Source organism: Anolis sagrei, chromosome 1, assembly GCF_037176765.1.
Source record: "Anolis sagrei isolate rAnoSag1 chromosome 1, rAnoSag1.mat, whole genome shotgun sequence".
Taxonomy (NCBI): domain Eukaryota; kingdom Metazoa; phylum Chordata; class Lepidosauria; order Squamata; family Dactyloidae; genus Anolis; species Anolis sagrei.
The window spans coordinates 183,214,903-183,233,386 of NC_090021.1; the positions used below are offsets into that span (position 1 = coordinate 183,214,903).

An 18,484-nucleotide genomic window follows, 5' to 3' on the forward strand; every position below is an offset into this window, starting at 1 on the left:
GATCTGGCACAAAGTGCATGTTTCTTTTTTGTCTGGATGCTGAATTGATTTTACGAGGGACTTGAATCAGTTTCTGAAGTACAGACCAAACAAAGATCAGAGGCCCTTCAGCCTGACGGGGTTGCATTTGTGTTATAGAATGGATTAGTAAACTGTGATTTATGATTTCTCTTCATTATTCGACATACTTAAGTATCACCATTGTCATCACCACCACATAGCTCAACTATTTCCATGTTAGCAATATAGACATAAACTGTCCGCTCCAGAAAACACTTCAGTAGGTTTGTCTTAGGGTCACCATAAACCAGAAACAACTTGAAGATATAGAACAACAGTGACAGGAAATATTCACACTCCAATATGAAGTGAGTGTGTTTTTAATGTCGTGAAAACGGTCTTCCTAATTAACAATATGCTTAGTTTTCATGGGAGACATGGTATGATCATACTTTTTGCTGTTTATTCATGTTCCCCATCTTTTAAGAGTCCCCCCCCCCCCCGTAATTCTTAGATCATATTTACCAGGGTTGCCCTTTTTCTCAATCAGAAGTCCATTTTTTCTGTTTGCATAATATCAATGTTGAGGAGGCTCTTTATTGCCTGCTAAAGGGTTCATTTATTTAACAGCCTTGAAACAGGGGAACTCATGTCCTGAAATAATCTGGTTTCCCCACAGAGATGCACTGCTAGGGAACAGCCTAAGTGAATTAATTAGCCTTTTATTGTATTTTGAAGGTCAGTAATTGTAAGCATCTGGCAGCCTGCTGGAGGTGCTGTGCACTGATGCCAAGGGAAGATCATGCCAGCCCAGATGTTCAGTTCCTGAAACTGTTCCTTCAAGGGCACCACTCTTCATGACTAAGCTCTCCATCCAGTATCAAGTCCATTCCTACCATTTCCCCTTCTCTGCTCTCTTTCTTTTGGCAGCTCTTCATTATGTACAATTTAAATCCGCTACGCAGGCTCCCTCAGCCCTTTGTGGGCATGCAGAAGGCTGCAGGGATGGAAACATGAACTTGTGCAGGAGGAGAGAGCAAGATCTGGATGTGGCCCACATCCCATTGGGAGATTCAGTGTGATGGTCCTGTACCAGGACCTTTATTATTATTATTATTATTATTATTATTATTAAACTTTATTTGTACCCCGCTAGCATCTCCCGAAGGATTCGATGCGGCTTACACAGGCCGAGGCCTCAACACACAACACAACAATACAATCTAAGCAAATCAAACAATTAAAAACAGAATAAAGCAAAATAAACAACAGGCACAATACACTAAAACACAATAAAACTGGGCTGGGCCAGAGAATGGGTACAAAGATTAAAAGTGCTGATGTGACAGGAGGTGTATATAGGGCTTCTAGGGCAAGTGTGATGTGCGATGTGCAGCAATCATTGGTTCTGATAAAGTGCTTATGGGACTTGGTAGTGGAGATTTCCTAATCTGGGAAGGCGCATCGGAAAAGCCAGGTCTTCAAGTTCTTTCTGAAGACAGCCAATGTAGGGGCCTGTCTAAGGTCTTTGGGGAGAGTGTTCCAGAGTTGGGGGACCACCACGGAAAAGGCCCTGTCCCGTGTCCCCACCAAGCGCGCTTGCGACGCCGGCGGGATCACGAGCAGGGCCTCTCCAGATGACCGAAGTGAACGTGTGGGTTTGTAGATGGAAATGCGGTCACGCAGGTAGGCTGGTCCCAAACCGTTCGGGGCTTTGTAGGTAAGCACCTGCACCTTAAATTGGGCTCGGAATATAAACGGCAGCCAGTGGAGCTCCTTGAACAGGAGGGTTGACCTCTCTCTGTAAGAGGTATCAGATGAGGTGCCAATTGCTATTTCCTAGGTCACCTCATCTTTTAATTTTCAAACATTCATTCCTTGTGAATAGAAGGGACAAAGAAAAAAAAAACCCAGCTGTCTTCTCTATTAGTTATGAAGAAGAGACAGGATGTTTTAAATCATGTAAGTAATGTCTGACCTGGGAAATCTCCACTTGATGTTTTTTGCTCACCCATCTTATGATGAAGTTTTATTCTTGTTAACTGCCATCAAGTTGACTTCAATTTAAAGTTATCCAGTGAATGAGATGCCTCCAACTCACCATATCTTCAGCACCTCTGCTCACATCTTATAGACTCAGGACTATGACTTCCTTGATTGAGTCTTTCCATCTGTAATGCGGTCTTCCTCTTTTCCTGCTGCCTTCTGTCTTATAAAACATTATGAAGGAGTCATGTCTTCTCCTGATATATCCAAATTATGAAATGCTGAATTTAGGCATCTTGGCTTCTAAGGAAGGTTCATGCTTGATTTGCTTTATGATCCATTTATTTGTCTTTTCCCAGTCCACAGCTTAAATGAATCATTGAATCATAGAGTTGTAGGAGACTCATGGACCATCCAGTCCAATCCCCTACCGAGAAGCAGGAAAATTGCACTCAAAGCACCCCTGACAGATGGCCATCCAGTCTCTGTTTAAAAGCTTCCAAAGAAGGAGCCTCCACCACACTTTGGGGCAGAGAGTTCCACTGCTAAACAGCTCTCACAGTGAAGAAGTTCTTCCTAATGTTCAGATGGAATCTCCTTTCTTCTGAGTTGATATTCTTTCTATAAGGTTTTTTCACCATCCAGCTTTTACAACCATACCAAGAAATTGGGAATATGATGGTATGGACAGTCCTATCTGTAGTATTCCATGATATAGCTTTACACATTCAGCTCTTGTCTAGTTTCTTCATAGCTTTCCTTCCTAACCCACAGATTTCTTGACTGTAGTCACCATTCAGATTGATGACTGAATCAAGATATGAAAAGATCTTGAATGATTTCAGTATCTTCATCATATACTTCATCATCCTAAACAAGCATGGCTAATTGTCAGGAATACTGGGGATTGTAGTCCAAAACTACAACAGATTAGGGGAAACTGGTATGGGTATTCCCTGTATAGATCAGAATAGGCTTACCAGCCAATTTAAGAAAATGTTTTATTTATTTATTTATTTATTTCAAAGTTTTCTATACCGAGCTTCTCACCTCTTAGAGGGACTCAGCCATAAAAACATACAATCAGTAAAATATCATAGTTCATAATTACAATAACACATTTAAAATAACAACTATATTTAAAACTACGGTGGTCAGTCGTCATATTAAAAACAAGTATACCTCATCTTCCATCCACAATCCTAGGGTGCTGTCTCATTCATCGAAAGCCTGTCTCCACAACCATGTCTTCACTCGTTTCCTGAATGTCAGGATAGACGGGGCGGTTCTGACCTCCGGTGGGAGAGAGTTCCAAAGTCGCGGGGCCACCACCGAGAAGGCCCTGTCCCTCGTCCCCACCAGGCGCGCTTGCGAGGCCGGTGGGACCGAGAGCAGGGCCTCTCCAGACAATCTTAGTAATCTTGATGGGTATGTAGGGGAGAATACGTTCGGAGAGGTAAACAGGGCCGGAGTCGTTTAGGGCTTTATAGGTTAACACCAGCACTTTATAGGTTAACACAGCACCAGTTTTATAATTTTCATCCAAGCTTCAGATTGATGAATAAATTCTTTGAATTTAAATGTGCATACATTTCCTCGTAGGGAAAAGCTATTGCTGAGGGGAGAAACATATTTGTTTTACTTTACTTTTAGAAGCAACCGTTTGCAGGTGTGATGTTCAAAAAGGCATTCCTACTGTGTTTGAGAGAGAAGCAAAGATAGTTCTTAACATAGTGTCTGTAGTATTTATAAGCATGTATGGACACATGCTTTGCTTGAATGTGTGTGTGTATAATTGCCTCCTGTTTAAATCAAGAACAATGTTGTAATCAGTTTTGAAAGACCTTTCATATGATTGATTGATCAATCAGTCCATTAACTCTGGTAGCATAATAAAATTGGATGCAGTATGTTAGATCTAAGAAATGGAGAGGAGATGGCACTTATTGGCACGTTGGACATGGCATCAGTTGGATCAGATGCAAAAGGGGAAGTTGGGCAATGTTGTGCTATGCATAATTTAAAGACTTTGGGAGGAAAGTAAAAACGTCTTTTGGCTCCTATCACAATCAATTACCTGACAACACTTTGCTAGGGAAGTGGGGTGAGATCAGTGCTTTGACTCAGAGCCCTGAATAAGTGAAAAGTTGCATGGCAGCTTTAGAGTAGGGAGATGTGGAGGCCTCACTTGAAACATCTCACAGTTGTATGGGAAGGCCATCACATTCTTTAGAGTCGCTCAGCCATTGATGTGTATTTGAAGGATGATCCATTATAGTAGGCCTTTCCAAACAAGGAGACAGAACCTTCTGACAAAGAGGAAGTTCAATTTTACTTGCTGTTACTATATGCCTTCATTTTGTTTCCAACTTATGGTGACCCTAAGGAGATCATGGCACAGGGTTTTCTAAGGCTGGAAGTGTGTGATTTGCCACTCTGTGGGTTTCTGTGGCTGAGAGGTTATAGTCAAGAGGTTATAGTCAAATCCTGGTTTCCAGAGTCATACGCTCAGACCACTTCTACACCATTTTTCTCTCATGTGGCTTAACAAGAAAAAGACTAAAAGTGAAACCTGGGAACCATAATATTCCCTGTGCTGGCCGGGGTTCACTTAGGCTCCTTCTACACTCTCCTTATATCCCAGGATATGATCTCAGGTATCTGCTTTAAACTGGATTATATGAATCTCCACTGCCAAATAATCTGGGATAAACAGATAATTTGAGATCAGATCTTGGGATATAGAGCAGTGTAGAAGGGGCCTTACTGGGCCTAAACCATTCTGGCCCAGTTTACCTGTCTGAATGTATCTCCCTCTACGTACCCTCAAGGACCTTAAGATCATCTAGAGAGGCCCTGCTCTCGGTCCCACCACCATCACAGTTGTGCTTGGTGGGAACGAGAGACAGGGCCTTCTTGGTGGTGGCCCCTCGGCTGTGGAACTCCCTTCCTAATGAGATCAGATCTGCCCCTTCCCTCATGACCTTCCGGAAGAAGCTCAAACCCTGGTTATGGATCAATCGTTTGCAGAATAGATGGTTTTAATGGACTTTTTAGCCAACAGCAATGGATTGATTTGGAAGACGATGTGAAACAGCAAACTTTTTAAATGTATCTATAATGGTTTTTAATGTAGGTTAATTGTATATTATGCTTGTTATATTGTTTGGCACCGAATGGTGCCTGTTGGTAGCCGTCCTGAGTCCCTCTTTGGAGGTGAGAAGGATGGGTTAGAAATGCTCCAAATAAATAAATAAATAATTCTTCTCATTCCCTTCCATGCTTGGTAGAGACCTCCTGCCTTTCATTTTCAGTCCTTAAGTAACAAATATTTAGCTGAATATCAGAAACATGCTCTTTTTATTTAGTCTGAGTCCTATACGTCTCCACCATCTCTGAAGTGGAATTTGGAAATCTGCATAGAAATTTAGACTATTGCTGTGTTTCAGAGAAGCTTTGGGTCAGGGCTTGAGGAGACAATCTCCTCTTCCTCCTTCTTCATATTTATTTATATGGTGCCATCATTATACATGGTTTTTTACAAGTCAAAGCACAACAAAGCAGTCCCCTGCCCTCAGGCTTACAATCTACTATATGTATATATACTTATGTATGAAACTGATGTGTCCTTGAGATTTTCATAGCAATGGCTCCATCAAATAGGCAAGGTCCTTGCCTTCTTTCAAAATCCACAATAGGAGTTTCTGGTGAAAAAATGAAGATTGTTCTGGCTGCACGTAATAGCTCTTATCTATACATTAAATGTGTGATTTATTTGAATTGCCACTCCTGTGTTTGCCATGTCTATTGTTGCATTTTGTATGTAGTGTATGTTGCTAAGGAACTTGAGGATTGTGTGCTTTGGGTGTAATAACTGCTTTGATGTATTGGTTAGAGTGTTATACTAGGACTTGGGAGACCCAATTCTCCATTTGGCCATGAAGGCCATTAGATAACCTTGGACTAGCTTCTCTCTCTCCCTCCCTCTCTCTCTCTCTCTCTCTCAGCCTCCTCATTGGATTAAAAAATGAGGATAATAACCATGTAGTGAGAAACTGGACACTTCTGATCAGAGCTGGCCATCAACATCCTTTGGTTATGGGGGGAGATATAACTGAGAGGCACATCTAAGGCGAGTTAGAAAGTGAGAAATTGATTAAGTTCTGAATAAGGTTTTAGGAACTGGGAATGTGCAAAGGGTCCAGGGAGTTCTCTGTCATTATTATACAGTCAATCCTCTGTGGCTCGAGATTTTGTAAACACAGACTCAACCATCCACAGCTTGAAAATATTCAGGGGGGAAAGAATCCCAAAAAGCAGATCTTAATTTTGTCATGTTATATAACAGACACAATTTCAGTATACAATTATAATATAAGGGGACTTGAGTATCCACAGATTTTGGTGTCCATGGGAGGGTCTCAGAACCCAACCCTTTTGATACCTAGGGCCCACTGCATAAGAAACCTTCACTTGTTTTTTTCCCCATGACTACGTCTTATTGCTTCTGCTTAAGAAGTGAGTGGGAGCAGCCCAAGGGTTCGAACAGTGGGACCAATCTGGAGAGGGGATCATTCACAAGATCGTTTTAATCCTGCTTTGAGCTTCCTGGGAGAAAGGCAAAGTATAAAAGAAACAAAGGACAAGAGGGATCCTCTCACCTCTGCAGGAGTCTACCGTATACCATGCAGCTGTGGACAAGTCTACATAGGGACCACCAAACGCAGCGCCCAAACAAGAATCCAGGAACATGAAAGGCACTGCAGACTACTCCAACCAGAGAAATCAGCCATAGCAGAGCACCTGATGAACCAACCTGGACACAGCATTTTATTTGAGAACACAAAAATGCTGGACCACTCTCACAACCACCATGTCAGACTACACAGAGAAGCCATTGAAATCCACAAACATGTGGACAATTTCAACAGAAAGGAAGAAACCATGAAAATGAACAAAATCTGGCTACCAGTATTAAAAAATTCTAAAATTAAAACAGCAGAGAGAAAAACAGGCAGGGACTTCTAAGCACCTTTCATTAAGAGTTTGCTCCAGGCACAGTCAGCCCATTGTATGCTAATCAAGGTGGTCAGTTGAAAAGATTCACACCTAGCCCAACTTACAAAAGCCTTTTGTCTCACCCTGGTCAGTCCACAGATATATAAACCCCTTTTTTCCCAGCTCCAGCAGACCTCTGAGGAAGCCTGCCATAGATGCAGGCGAAACGTCAGGAGAAATGCCTCTAGAACATGGCCATATAGCCCGAAAAAACCCACAAGAACTGAGTATAAAAGAAACATCCTACTAATGACGTATATATTATATATACAGTACATTCATATGTCCCTTTTTGGACAAGGCACAAGGGACCTGGGAGGGATGCCTTTTGCTGCTTTTCACCCGTGGGAAGAGAGACAGGTAATACCGTGAGGATACAGCTGATCTGGGCTTCCAGGGGAAAGGAAAGAGATGTGTATACACCATCTGTGGGCACATCCTCATTAGTTCGTCCCCACCATGTTGAATCCAACTACTATGTATTGGTCAGAATGGTCTCCATAAGCAGCAGCCGTTCCTATCTATTCTGGGGCTTTATAACTGCTGGGAAAATGGGAAAGAGACACAGTCATGATGGAGGAGATATACTGTGAAGTAAGGTCATGCCCATATTTGTATCTGTGTTGTGTATAGTCTAGAATAATATATATCTATATAAATAAAAATATAATGTTTGTTTGTGGGATTAACATAACTCAAAAACCACTGGACGAATTGATACCAAATTTGGACACAATACACCTTTCAGGCCAACGAGTGACTATCACTCAAAAAAAATGATTTTGTCATTTGGGAGTTGTAGTTGCTGGGATGTATAGTTCACCTACAATCAAAGAGCATTCTGAACTCCACCAATGATGGAATTGAACCAAGCTTGGCACACCCAACTCCCATGACCAACAGAAAATACTGGAAGAGTTTGGTGGGCACTGACCTTGAGTTTTGGAGTTATAGTTTGCCTACACCCAGAGAGCACTGTGGACTCAAACAATGAAGGATCTAGACAAAAATTGGCAAGAATATTCCATATGCCCAAATATGAACACAGATGGAGTTTGGGGGAAATAGACCTTGACATTTGGGAGTTGTAGTTGCTGGGATTTATAGTTCACCTACATTCAAAGAGCATTCAGAACCCCACCAATGATAGAATTGGGCCAAACTTTGCTCAGAGAACCCCCATGACCAACAGAAAATACTGTGCTTTCTTGTGGTCTCTGACGACCCTTCTGACACTCCCTTGTGACACCCCCCCCCCCGGGGTCCTGACCCCCAAGATGAGCAATGCTGCCTTAAGGCCAGCCAGTACAACTCCCTTCACCAGGGCAAGAAAACATCACCAAAGCCCTCTTTTACTTTTACAAATCACCAGATTGGGCCACAGTAGTGCATGGCAAGGAATGGCTAGTGTGTGTGTATGTGTGTGTGTGTGTTGCAAGCTTGTATTATAACTGCAACATAATTATTGTCTTTCCTTTCATTTTTCGATAGGGTGTTGGTATGTCTGTTCATGGGCATTTCAGAATTGCTACAGAGAAGACCCTTTTTGCAATGCCAGAGACTGCAATAGGTAAGGAATGAACGTTGACTTTCGTATTGCAGTATACAGTAAGAACACCATATCTACAGGGAATATTGCACTGTGAATAGTAGATGCAAAGAGCCTGATCTGGATGAAGTGAAACCAGGGGACAAAGGGTTAAAGTCCCTCTTTATCCCCATCCCCCTACACACTATTATTCTGATCTGGCTTAACCTCCCCCCTCCACCATACCCGTTTTTCTTTGTAATAGGCAATAGGGTGGATCCTGATTTAAAGTGGACCCACTGAAATCAATGGAGCTCAAGACTAATTTAATCCTGATTGATTTCAGTGAGTTTGTTTTATGGATGGCAGAATCATGATCCAATCCATTGGGGGTATTCTAGTTAGACTCCAAGAACTCTCATAGATTAATCGCTTGAAATGTCATTCATTTTTAATATGGATGCTCTGCCTGCCAAATATTCTTCATGGTTCTTAGTTTCTGAGGGTTATCTTCCAAAAAAATAAAACACCACCCGCTTGCCCCAGTATGAGGTGACTATCAATTTCTGACATAATGTGGCAGATGTAACTGAGCACAGCTCAGTGATTGTGAAATTTGAGGCAAGCGTCTTTCAGTTTATCTGCAGCAAACTGCATTTTTGTCACTTCTATTGATGCTTGTTCATCTCTGAAAGTGCACACTTGCCTTTTCAGATAATCTTTGCTCTCTCTCTGCAGAGTCTAACATGACAATTGAAGTCAATAACAAGGTAGCGTCAAAGGTCACAAGCAAAATTAATCAGCATTCGTATTGTAGCATGTCTTGGAGGAAGTTGAGAAAAGCCAACAGAGGTTGTAATATCAGGCCAAATTGACACCTAGAAGATCTTAGAGATCTACAGAAAGGGCAGAAGACTGTAAATTTCAATTCGAGGAATTGTTGCCTTGCTTCATATCTGTTTTGTCTTTAATTGCAGGCCTTTTCCCTGATGTGGGTGGAGGCTACTTCCTGCCAAGACTTTCAGGAAAGCTGGGCTTTTATCTTGCCTTGACTGGATTTAGGTTAAAAGGAAGGGATGTGCAGAAAGCAGGGATTGCAACTCACTTCATTGAAGCAGAGAAGGTAAATCCCTCAAAGTGGTCATTGGGCATGCTGTATACTCTGTCAACAGAACAGCATAAACATGGCATTTTTGGAATCCAGGCCTTCTCAGCAATCCACTTCCACTTTCTGGAGGGGGGAATGAGTATTACTTTCCCTGCTCATCATTCCAAGGTGGTTGTGGTTCTCAAAGTAAACGTCCAAGAGGCTGCCCGGTAATTAAATTAAGCATATAAAGACCAGGGCTGTGAAATGTATAGGCTGCCAAATGGTGCTTTCATATCAATCCTCACCAGTTTGGCCTATTGTGAGATGATAAGAGTTGTCATTCATGACATCTGGTGGGTCTCCATTCTCACATTCTTAAGATTATTGATGTCAATGACTAGGATCTTGAATCTGCTGTCCCTCAATGAAATTTGGTTCATGGACACTTCCATGAAAAATTCAGTTCTGGAGGGCTTAAGGACTTTATGGTACAAAGAAAGAGGGACTTAGAATCTGAGAAAGTAAGGGAGAACGAATTTCTCTGATTTATTGATGAAATCCTCCACCAAACCTTGGCTTTGTCCATGAGTGGAAAAACTTCTTCCACTTGTGAACGTATAGTTAGGCTCCAAGGTACTGGGCCTTTAGCATATTTTATTATATATTCTCTGATATCTTTTTCTTTTTATCCTACTTACAAAGAGATTCATTCTGACTATCTTTGAAATGTTAGGAGAAGCAGGTGTCTATTTTGGTATATAGCATATGTATTTCTCTTTATATATTGCAATCCTGTCCTTCGTGTTGAAAGTTTTTACATTAGTTCTTCTAGAGCAGTGATTCTCAACCTGTGGGTCCCCCAGGTGTTTTGGCCTCCAACTCCCAGAAATCCTAGCCAGTTTACCAGCCATTAGCATATATGGAAGTTGAAGGCCAAAACATCTGGGGACCCACAGATTGAGAACAACTACTCTTGAATAAGATCTCAGCATGAATTGAGGGCCCTTCCAGATGGGCCCTTCCAGGCAGGCCCTATATCCCATGATCTGATCTCAGATTTTCTGCTTTATATTGGATTATATGAGTCTGAACTGCGATAAACAGAAAACTTGGGATCAGATCCTGAGGTATAGAACCTGTCTGGAAGGGCTGCAGAGAGAGGGTTGAAGGCCCAAGAAGAGCTTATCAAGTTTCTGGTTTTCTGTTTCTTCTTCTTCCCCTTCTTCTTCCTCTTCTTCTTCCTCTCCTCCTCCTCCTCCTCCTCCTCCTTCTTCCCAACTTTGTTTATACCCCACCTTTCTCCCCATGAGGATTCAAGGCAGCTACACCATGTAATGACACTTTATAACAAAGCAAATACAAAAAATTGAAAAACAATTAAATATTGGTGTGTGGATATAAAATTAAAATACGATTAAATTACTTTACAAAATTCACAATGGGCTTCATTTGTTTTTAATTTTTAACTTGCAGGTGGCTGCTTTAGAAAAAGATCTGACAGAATTAAAATCCCCCTCAAAGGAAAACGTTGGCGAGATCTTGGATTTGTATCATAAGAAGGTGTGTGGATATCTTAACTGGAAGAGCTCTCGCTCCTCATTGTTATTTTTTTTTTTACATGAGTCTCAACTGGGACAGACCTGTTTTACATGCAGTAGGAATAGACCATTAAGATTTCTTGGATTTTGTACATAGTAAAAAATAGAATTGGATTTATGTGCCTTCCCTCTCTCTGTCTCTCTGTCTCTCTTTCTCTTTTTGCCTTGGTGTTGCGTGTAATCTGTGTGTGTGAGCTCTAGCTTTATTATGGATGGATGTAATAATTGCAGATATAAATCAGATCTAATGTTCAAATCTAATATAAAAATCTATATGAAGCATTTCTTTCTGTCAGACATATTGATTATTAAGTTCATATTAAAACAGATCTAATTCCAGGTTATGGCAGTATCGATTTAAAAACCTAACCCTGACACATACACATGTTAACATTAGGAACTTATTTTCCATTTAACTTCCTCCCCCCCCCCCCCTTTCCTAGATTATATATCAGAATAAAACCAGTTTCTCTGTTTTTATAGAAATTAAGAACCTTTCCACTGCGGGTGCCACATAAAAAACAAATAAGCAAAATGTTTAAATACTTATTCAGATATATAATATTTTAACGCTGTAAGAAGGCTTTTCAGATAATTCTAAATGTTTTGGTGTAGATTAAGATGCTTTATTTGTATGATAGGCTATGTTTGCAACACTACATGTCCCTCTGGGTTTTAGGAGCATGCCTAAAATCTTTCAGAGTAAAAGGTTCAGATATTTAAAGCTGGAGTTAGTTAAAGCTTGAACTAGTTTCCACTTGATTAGAGAGCAGTATTAAGTGCCATCCAAGGAACAGGCAGAAATTAGAATAAGCAAGGCTGTGGTTCTAGGAACACACACCTGGAAATATGTCCCATTAACATTGGAGCTTACATCTAAGTACCGTATTTTCGACTTTTAAAGACGACTTTTAAAGCCTGGAAAATCTTGTGAAAAGTCGGGGGTTGTCTACTATAATAATAATTAAAAGAAAAGAATAAAATCTCCCTTAGCGGCGTGACCTGAGGAGGAGGGCGGAAGGAGAGAGGGCATGGAGAGGAGGAGTGGCAGGCTGCATTGCCACAGAGACCGACTGGGGGTGATGACCTGCTGGGCTTTCCCTGCTTCCCCCGCTGTTCTCACCGCTCTCCTTTCAAGGACCTCCTCTGCCCCCGCCGCTCGCCTCCTCCGAAGGCTACTGGGCTTGCCTAGGCCCAAGAAAGTGCCTCCGGACGATGACTTCCAGCAGCCCTGGGTGGCGACGTGCCTTGGATATGTTTGCTGAGGCATCCTGGGAGCTGTCATTCCCTGACTCCTACTGCTCCCAAAATTCCTCAGCGAGCACATCCAAGGCATGCCACCATCCAAGGCTGCTGGGAGTCGTCATTCGAGGTGCAATGAAGCACCTCTGGATGACTCCCAGCAGCCCGGGTCGGCGGTGTGCCATGGATGTGCTTGCTGAGGCATTCTGAAAGCAGTAGTTCCCTGACTCCTATGGCTCCCAGAATGCCTCAGCGAGCACATCCAAGGCACGCCGCCGCCCGGGGCTGCTGGGGGTTGTCATCCGGAGGCACTTCCTTGGGCCTAGGCAAGCTCAGTGGCCTTTGGAGGAGGTGAGCGGCGAGGGTGGAGGAGGTCCTTGAAAGGAGAGCGGCGGGGGATGCAGGGGCATAGTGTTGGAAGAGGGGTAGTCTTAAATGGTGAATATATCCCTAAAACTTGGGGGTCGTCTTCTACCCCCAGTCGCCTTGTATGCCAGAAAATATGGTGGTAGGATTTTGTGTAGTGTCAGGTTTTGCTGTGAAGTGCTCTCTTCTTTTTAACATTTTGAGTTTCACAGAATGCTCCTTGAAGTGGAAAGGCATAAGACACAATTCCAGTTTTGTGTTGATTGTAGCCTTGCTATCTGACCTATAGAGATGTCCGTTTTTCTTACCCTTTTTCCCAAATATGGTCAAACCCTTGCAATAGCAAGGTTTGTGGATCAGCCATCAAGGAAAATATTGATGTAAGGGATGTACTGCCATGGCAGTCAATTTTGGGGCAAAGGTTGATGAGGAGGGGAGAATATAGGAACATACAAGCTGTGAGTGAATGGAGTGGAAGCTAACTCCTGGAATACAAATGACAGGCATTCGATTCTGATTTGCAGCTGATGCTGTTGTAACTGAAACACATGCTTGTAGCTTAACCTTGGCCCCTGCCGTGGCAAAATATTCCTGGCATCTGTCATGAGCTTCCATTCAGACGCTTCACTTCACGCAGAGCCTCACGGCAGGCAGCAAAGAATCAATCCCAGTCACCAAACTGACATTCCTTTGAATCCGATTGTGTGTAAATATAGTTTCCAGCAGCATTGTTCATTAATGCAGACAGCTAGGAAGGTCCATTCATAGGGTGGACGGATGCAAAAGGAAGACTGGCTGCTGAGCCTTTTATAGTTGGAAGGAATTTCAACAGGTGCCATTTTTATCACAAACAGGTGCCAGTTTTTTTTTGTCTGCTTTTTCATCTTGTATGTGATAAGCTGGTCTTACTGAAATTCCTTCTTTTGAAGAACTTTGTAAGGGCCAGGAGCACGACTATCATTATTTTTCTTCTATTTTGGAGCTCTGAAAGGATAAAAAGGTGAACATTATTTTATTTCTCAGTACACTTCTCACTGACATTCTTGTCCTGCCCTTGAGGTATGAGGCTTTTCCTTAATCTCCATGTATATATTGGATTGCTTTTTCCATAAATTCACATTTTTCCATTGGCAAAGCAACTTTTTCAAATTCACATACTATCAGTCATCACTTACAAATGTACATGTGTGCATTTTTTCACTACAATGGACTGAAAGCATTTAGAATTTTTTTGAGGCAAATGGTAAATCCGGTTGTTAGTCCTAACAAAAATAGCTCCATTGAAGCAATGGGATTTGCTTGTGTGCTGACTCATTATTTAATAGTTGATTCAATAAGTCTACTCTACGTGGGATTAGCCAACAGGATCTGAATTAATATGTGCTTTGTCCTGTTATAGTATTGAGAGGTGCAAAATGCACATCTTTTGTATGGAAATAGGAACGTAACAAATGTGCTTCCCATTCTTCCCAAGTGTTGTAGTTCAGCCAATTATTGTGTCTGATGTCAGTGCGGATGATGGTTTTGCTGGGCCTGAGATTTCAAGTCTGGTCTTGCTGAAAGGCCTGAGGTTTCAAGTCTTGAAAATGAATGTTGTGTTTCTCCTGTAGAGTGTGAAGGCTATAAACTTAGGGCAAGTTTCCAAGTTCACCAAAGGTCATTGCGCTTCTTAGAAAAGAGAGAAAAGAGGCCCTTATCTGGTTGTAAAGGTAAACAAAATGATTTCTTGATGGTTTATGAGACAGGAAAAGCTTTAGATGAGATGGTGAAAAGATTTTAGATTTGTCTGGGCAACACTGGAGTTTAAAGAGCATCTTGCATCAAGGGATTTTCTAGTTTCATGTTCCAAGTTTGCCAGGTTCCTGTTTCGAAGTCTAAAGGATTATTCTGGAGTTCTCTGTGTTGGATTTTCATATTGTCTTGTTTACCTGGATTTTTCATCCTTGGATTTTGTGTTTTTACCTTTGTACCTTGAAGTTAATGGACTATTTCATATCTTTGGATGATACTGCTTTTACCATTTTTACTGCTTTGCTTATATATATTCTTCAGCAAACTGCTTGCTGATTTTATTGTACTGGTGTGGTGATTAAGTACAGAGTACTCTGGGATACAACACCAAGAGACTGATTTGGGATCACCATTGCTTAACTTCACAAATTTGGCATCATTCCAATCCTAGATTTCCTCCTTTATTCTTTATTTTTAGTCTATCTGTGAATTTGTGTACTGGTAGATTTAGCATAAAAAGCTAAAGCTTTCTCTTGACATTAAGTCTAGTTGTATCCGACTTTGGGGGGTGGTACTCATCTCCATTTCTAAGCCATAGAGTCAGTGTTGTCTGTAGACACCTCCTAGGTCAGTGGTTCTCAACCTGGGGTCCCCAGATGTTTTTGGCCTACAACTACCAGAAATCCCAGCCAGTTTACCAGATGTTACGATTTCTGGGAGTTGAAGGCCAAAAACATCTGGGGACCCCAGGTTGAGAACCACTGTCCTAGGTCATGTGGCCAGCATAACTGCATGGAGCGCAGTTATCTTCTCCAAAATGGTTATGCAGGTTTACATTTTCCAAAACCCATTGCATCACCTTGTGTCTCTTCCGTATATAGTCGAGCGAGGGGGGTTCCAAGGGGATTGTGGAGTACGCACAATTTGCTCGAACAGGACATACAGGATGTGTAAAGTCCATTGTGTAAGGGGACACTGGCACGATTCGATGCCACAATGAACATAAACAAAATTGAAACAAAATTAAAAACAATTAACACACATTATTAAAACCCTTTTAAAAAGCATTAAAAACATAAAACACCAGTAACTTCCTATTAGCTCATTTTCCAAAGACATTGTCAAGCCATTCCATGTTCATTCTTTCCTGGGTTCCAATGCACGTTACCATGTATTGAACTGCTTTTTCTGTCGATTTGTTGTAAAACATGATGTTTTGGTGTTTAATTTGTAAAATAATTATGTAATTTGCATATCCAATGTTCTGCTGGCTCGTTTATGTTGGATAAGCGAGACTCTACTGTACCTCTAACTTTGTTAGAACAGCTGCAGTAAGACCTGAGAAGACATTTGGAGTAAAACTGAAAATAATCCCACAAGCCTGCACAAAATGACTTTTGTTTTTCTTTGGTTTTTTTTTTTAAATGGAATCTGTCAATGAAAGGTATTGCCTTTTTCTTTTTTGTGACAGTGCAAACTTGATCAAGAGAAAGAGTTTATTCTTGCTGAACACATGGACAAAATTAACAGGTATTTGTGGACAATTTCATCAGTAATATATTGAGGAGATGTTTCGGGGGAAATGTCACTGTGTCTCTTTTAAGATGCTTGTACAACATATTAATGATATATCATAATTATTTTTGATGTCTAGAGTTGGAGTAAATTAGAAAGAGTACATAGTGTAACTGGGCTATATCTGTTAGGCCTGCATTGTTGATCCAACAGTGGTTCTCAAGTTGTGGGTCCCAGATGTTTTGGCCTTTAACTCCCAAAAATCCTAACATCTGGTAAACTGGATGGGATTTCTGGGAGTTGTAGGCCAAAACACCTGGGGACCCATAGGTTGAGAACCACTGATCTAAACAATTGTGGATCTGAATTGCAGAAGAGGGTCGCCACCTCAAGATCTTAAATCAATTGTTATTCCATGTGGAAAGGGAGCTCTTCGTAGAGTGAAAGAAAATGAAGCAAGAAGGTCTATGCAGAAAACTTGGCTTGCTTTCTACTTTTTCTACAAAGTCTGTTGTTCCCAGCTGAAATTATTCCTGAGGGTCATTATACTTGAAATGTGTTTGGGTGGGACTTAAGAGATAAGCAGAGAGGATTCAGCCTATGTTTCTCCTGGAGAAGAGAAGGTTCAGAGGCCCTTTGATAGCCATTTTCAAATATCTGAAAAGCTGTAACTTTGTGGATGGAACAAACTCGTTTCTGGTTGGTTGCTCCAAGGAGTCAGATCCAGACTGATGGAATAAATCACAAGATTTTAGAAAGAATTGTATTAACTGTAAGCCGTTCAACAGTGCAACAGATTGGCTCAGAAGGGAAGAAACTGTCTGTCTTTGGAGATTTTCATACAGAAGTCAGGTGGCTATCCATCAAGGATATTTTAGGTTCCTGTATTGGTATAAAGGTGTGTGAATTGTGTTTTCTGTTTTCAGTCTCTTTTCAGCAAACAGCATGGAAGAAATCATTCAAAAACTGAAGAAGGATGGCTCTCCTTTTGCACTGAAGCAACTGGAGGTGATGTTCTCTTTCCTTTTCAAATACTTGTTATCTTTGCCACACTACCTACGGGGCAATGACTGTGCTGTGGCATTAATTAAATTAGTTATTTCACGCAATATAAAATAATAATAACATATATGTTTGGTCAGTTGCAGATCAAATTTCAGGGAGAGTTTCTCCCAGTCAAACTCAGGACCACAATTCCTTCTTCTACAAAGGGCACCTTGGTTTATTCCAGATTCCTTGGCTGTGATCCAGAGGAAATATGCAGCTTATCTCTCGAAAGGGAAGGGTGTTGACTAATGAACAATAGGATATTTGTTTCAGCTGTAGATTAACTCTTGCCTGCCATTTGATTTCTGTATATATGTATAAAATATAGGTGCACATTTCTAAATTTATATTTATTTAACTATTCATAATGCATTGTTGCCTATGCTATTCTTCCATTTGTAGAAGACCGATTCAGTCTTGATTCTATAAACAGAAGAGCAAAGATGTGATTTTCCTAATTTCCATATTTCTTTTGCAGTTCCCTACCCTCTCTCCCCATCTGTTTGGGCTTCATTTGAGTAGTTTCAGGCAGAGGGGAACCTCAAGGCTGCAGAGGAAAATGGGGATTATTGAAAATATCTTCCATTTTTTGAAGTTTCTGCTGGGTCAAAGAGTTTTCTGGGCTTGGAAGGACAGCATCCAGTATATTTTCTTATGTTTAAATGATCCTTTATGTAGTAGTTTGAGTGTTTAATTACTTTGAATTCTTACTCAGGCATGGAAACCTACTGAGTGGCCCTGAGTAAGTCAAAGACTCTTAGCCCCAGAAAAAGCTGTGATAGCGTTGCCATAGGGTTGTCTACACTATGTAACACAATTTTTGTTCCTGCGTTCTAAATGTCATTTCCTAATTGGTTCTGCCATTAAAACACGGAAAAAGTGTATTAAACTTCTAACACCTTGTTTTGGCGGGACATCCTGCAGCACATTTTGCTATAGTTTTTCAATGGATATTGCATCGAATCTCAACCAATTCAACCTAGTTTGTGGCAGCCACAAAAACAAAGTTTCTTGAGTATAACAACTACCTTCAAAGTTAGTACCACATGATTAAACATGAAATAACACTTTCGAACTAGGAATATGTATTTTTTTCAAATTTTGTTACATATTGCTATAGTACCATTCAAGTTCAGTGAAGTCCTAACAGTTGGTGAACTTGCTGGGCTTTCTGGGAGTTGTAGGCCAAAACACCCGAGGACCCACAGGTTGAGAACCACTGGTCTATATCCTGGTTGTGCTGGTTGTGAGATTTTGGGTATTTGAATTCAAAAATAATTCTTCTAAACTAAGCTTCTAGCTGGCTGAGGAGAGATTGTGCCT

At 41.1% G+C, this 18,484-nt stretch overlaps 1 protein-coding gene across 1 annotated transcript in view; it reads left to right on the plus strand.

The window, feature by feature from the left end:
• HIBCH (3-hydroxyisobutyryl-CoA hydrolase) overlaps positions 1–18,484 on the plus strand; it is a 65,733-nt gene that overhangs the window by 35,558 nt on the left and 11,691 nt on the right. The window contains exons 7-11 of the mRNA XM_067470861.1: positions 8,536–8,614; positions 9,550–9,695; positions 11,136–11,222; positions 16,071–16,129; positions 17,041–17,122. Coding sequence (XP_067326962.1) covers positions 8,536–8,614; positions 9,550–9,695; positions 11,136–11,222; positions 16,071–16,129; positions 17,041–17,122 — 453 coding nt within the window. The remainder of the gene's footprint in view (positions 1–8,535; positions 8,615–9,549; positions 9,696–11,135; positions 11,223–16,070; positions 16,130–17,040; positions 17,123–18,484) is intronic.